Here is a 4,126-nt window from a genome sequence, read left to right on the forward strand (position 1 = left end):
CGGCATTGTAACCGTTAGGGTTCCTAGTGTGTGATTGGTATATCATATATGCTATGAGCCAGTGGGAGGAGTAGATCTGGACTCATCATTTGCACTAGGGGTGGCTATGAGCCAAGCTTTTCATGAACTATTCAAGCTCGGTTCGTGAAAAGCTCGGTTTGGCTTAGTTTAAGTCGAGTTCAAGCCTAATAAAACTCAGCTCATAAGGCTCGCGAGCCTAATTGAACTTCTACGTATATACATACATACTTAAATAAAAATATTTTTTATATATAATTTTATTTTTATAAAACACTTGACTTACTATTTGAGCCCAACTCGAGCTCAAATCTCTAATTGGAGCCTCATACTTTCTTGGTGAGTCGAGAGTTTGGTTGGACTTGAATCCACCCGGACCACCCCTAATTTGCATCGTACAAATATGTATTGATTTGGGAATATAATACGGTAAGTTACATCAGTCACACGCAATTCCATGCCAATCTAAAGGAAAGGAGTACATTTTTGTGTTTATACTGTTCATATTTGTATTTGTACTTATTTTAAAAGTAACTATAATGTAACGGCATTGTAACCGTTAGGGGTAAAGTTGATAAATTGTCTGGAAGTGTAACTATTGAATTCGAGCTGATGTTCGTTGCCCGAGCCCGTTATTCATGCTTTTCTGCGAAATCGAGACCGGAATTCGAGTCTCATGTTTTTCTGCCATTGGCCATCATCATCATTGCCAGTTGTCACAGTCGGAATAAATGGATACTTGAACCGGCAAGAAGTAGATGTGCGGCATGAGCGGCGGCAGCTCATGGAACACTCGGTTGAGAGAGCTGGCCAAAGAGGGCCTCTTCAAGGAGGGTCTCCAGCTTTACCGCCAAATGCTTCGCTCCGGAGACAATCCCAATGCTTTCTCCTTCCCATTCGCTTTGAAGGCATGTGCAGCTCTGTCTCTCCCTCTCTCCGGCGCACAGCTTCACTGCCATGTTGTCAAGACAGGGTGCGACCCCGAACCATTTGTTCAGACCTCATTGATCTCTATGTACTGCAAATGCTCTCTTGTTGAGAATGCTCGCCGCTTGTTCGAACAAAGTCCCCAATCAAGAAGGCTCACTGTTTGTTACAACGCACTCATAGCTGGCTACTCTCTTAATTCTCAATTTTCGGCTGCTTTATTGCTTTTTCGCGCCATGCGGAGAGCTGGTGTTATGTTCAATGCCATCACGATGCTTGGGTTGATCCCTGTGTGCACCGTCCCTCTGGACCTTGACTTTGGCATGTCACTCCACGCCTGCAATGTTAAATGCGGCGTGGACGCGGACCCATCCGTCGGGAATTGTCTACTAACCATGTATGTCAGATGTGGTTCGGTTGATGTTGCAAGAAAGCTCTTTGACGCAATGCCTGAGAAGGGTTTGATCACGTGGAATGCGATGATCTCTGGGTACGCTCAGAATGGTCTCGCTTCCCATGTTTTGGATCTTTATCACAAGATGGAATCGGTTGGAATGGATCCTGACCCTGTTACATTTGTTAGTGTTCTCTCCTCTTGTGCTCATCTTGGAGCCCAGAGTGTAGGCCGCGACATTGAGTGGCGGATTTTAAGCAGAGGGTTTGATTTCAATCCTTTCCTAACGAATGCCCTTATAAACATGTACGCCCGTTGTGGAAATTTAGCTCGAGCGCGCATGCTATTTGACGAGATGCCTGAGAAGACCCTCGTCTCATGGACTGCAATCCTTGCTGGGTACGGAATGCATGGGCAGGGAGAGACTGCTGTACATCTTTTCAACGAGATGTGTGGAGTTGGAATTCAACCTGACGGTGCAGCATTTGTGAGTGTCCTGTCTGCGTGCAGCCATGCAGGGTTAACGGACAAGGGTTTGGAGTATTTTTCGGAAATGAAGAGGATTTATGGGATCAATCCAAGCCCAGAACATTATGCATGTGTGGTGGATCTTCTAGGACGGGCTGGCCAGCTTGAAGAAGCAAGAGAGCTCATTTACTCGATGCCAGTAAAACCTGACGGTGCGGTGTGGGGTGCCCTCTTAGGTGCATGTAAGATCCATAGAAATGTTGAGCTGGCGGAGTTAGCTTTTGAGAGGGTCGTAGAGCTTGAACCAACGAATGTTGGATACTACGTACTGTTATCTAACATTTACTCTGAGGTAGAGAATTTGGAGGGGGTGGCAAAGGTCCGAATAATGATGAGGACGCGGAACCTTAGGAAGGGACCAGGATGTAGCTACATGGAACTCAAGAAGAAGGTTCACCCATTCTTAGCTGGGGGTAGAGATCATCCTCAGGCCAAGGAGATATACAGCATGTTGGATGGGTTAGAGGATTTAGTGAAGGATAGTGTTGGGTCTAAAAACAAGGAGAGAAGAGTTGAGGAAGTTTTGGCAGGGACTGGGGTTCACAGTGAGAAACTGGCAATTGCATTTGGGCTTCTAAACACTCAACCTGGAACGGAGCTAGTGGTGATTAAGAACCTAAGGGTGTGTGGAGACTGTCATGTGTTTATAAAGATGGTTAGTAAGATTGTGGACCGCAAGATTGTTGTTAGAGATGCAAGTCGCTTCCACCATTTCAGGAATGGAGTCTGTTCTTGCAATGATTATTGGTGAAGGGTATTGCTTGAATTGGTCATGTTGCCTTGTTTTTTAATGAGCGATAAGGGTGCTGATTTAAATCTCAATTGGAATCGTTGTTCTCGTGAAATAATTGAGCTCAACAGGCACCTTATTGTGGCAGAGTTGTGTTAGGGCATATAGTTCTTCATGGGATCAAACTCCAGGACCCTGTTATATATCCATTTATACAGTCACCAACCCAACTAGTGTTCTCAAAATAAATTTTGTGAACTGTTATAATCCCATGATCCCATCATATTGCTAGCTGAGAATTGGTTGGAAGAACAGCTGAAACTAATCAAGAATTGGACACACACACAAGGGCCATCTACAGGAGCAAATGCCAGACCAAGGAACAGTGGTCGTCTTTAGAGGAGAATCATCATATCAGTTTTGATCCACATGAAAGGTAAGTTATAGTAATTTCTTTTGATTCTAACATGTTCAGCAGAAAAATCTTCTTGATTAGGCATTGGTTAGACTCATTTTGTGCTTCAGAAGGGTACCAATAAAGTTCTTGACAAACCTTCTATTTGCAGCTGAATGGAGATGTGAGAGACAGGAGCAAAAATCATGTGAGAAATGCAGTAAAAATGTGGCACCTTGATGCACCCATCAGAGGAGAGCAGATAATAACCAGACAACAATCCATGGCAGAACTCTATGTGATTAAACTCTTGATTGTGGTTTGCATGCAATAGTTTTAGAAGGAGACACCAAGTTCTAATGTTCCCTGGAGATTGGGAAAAATGATATTTCTTATGGGCAAGATACTTCATAAAAAACTGCTCAGATCGTGCCTAAATTCTGCCCTCCAGGTCTCTGGTACATGATATACCATTTATTTCTTTCATTATTTTTGCTAGACGAATGATACACAACACAGTGTAAATAGTCAACAGAAAAGTGTTCCGTGCTTCTGCTAATGAGATAATTTTAAAATAAAAACACAACCTAGAAGTTGGAGTCTAGGAATAATCAGAAACATTATATGGTTTTTTTCATATTAATATTGTGCTATTTTTTATCAGTAACCAAAAACTTTATTAATGATGTGAAGATTTATGAAGCTTTAGATACAGTAGGGGAAGGTAAAATGTAATACAATGACAGAAAGTTAAAAATTAGCCCAAAAGATTGCCTCCCTATTCACCCCCTGCTTGGCCAGCCCATCTGCAAATGAGTTAGCAGTCCTCTTCACCCAGTTATATTGTATCTTAAAGTCCCTACCCAGCCAACTGATTTTTTTCTTTTCATTGTTATAACTCCACAAGTCATTGTCCTCTTCCTTCAGCCAGCTAATCATGACCTTCGAGTCACGTTCCAGGACCAAACGTCTTATATTTAGTTCCCTTGCTCTTTGAATTCCTTCCAGAAGTGCAAGGATCTCAGCCCTAAGAGAGTCTCCTTCCCCAATGGGCCTGAGAACAAAGCAATAACAATCCCTTCCTCATTCCCGAATACTCCCCCAATCCCAGAAGGCCCTGGATTCCTCAAATTAC

General features: G+C 43.1%; 1 protein-coding gene across 1 annotated transcript; it reads left to right on the forward strand.

Moving 5' to 3' along the window:
* The first annotated feature begins 466 nt into the window (after positions 1-466).
* On the forward strand, positions 467-3,609 carry LOC148846452 (Pentatricopeptide repeat (PPR) superfamily protein). Its single transcript, XM_088953399.1, has 2 exons — positions 467-3,033; positions 3,164-3,609. The coding sequence occupies exon 1, from the start codon at positions 777-779 to the stop codon at positions 2,616-2,618; it is 1,842 nt and encodes a 613-aa protein (XP_088809525.1). The 5' UTR covers positions 467-776; the 3' UTR covers positions 2,619-3,033; positions 3,164-3,609.
* The last annotated feature ends 517 nt before the right edge of the window (positions 3,610-4,126 follow it).

This window comes from Nelumbo lutea, chromosome 7 (assembly GCF_056320005.1).
Source record: "Nelumbo lutea isolate HS-2025 chromosome 7, American lotus-T2T, whole genome shotgun sequence".
In the NCBI taxonomy this organism is placed as follows: domain Eukaryota; kingdom Viridiplantae; phylum Streptophyta; class Magnoliopsida; order Proteales; family Nelumbonaceae; genus Nelumbo; species Nelumbo lutea.

Coding starts and splice junctions, on each gene's coding strand:
- LOC148846452 (XM_088953399.1), top strand. CDS start 777: ATGTGCGGCATGAGCGGCGGCAGCTCATGGAACACTCGGTTGAGAGAG.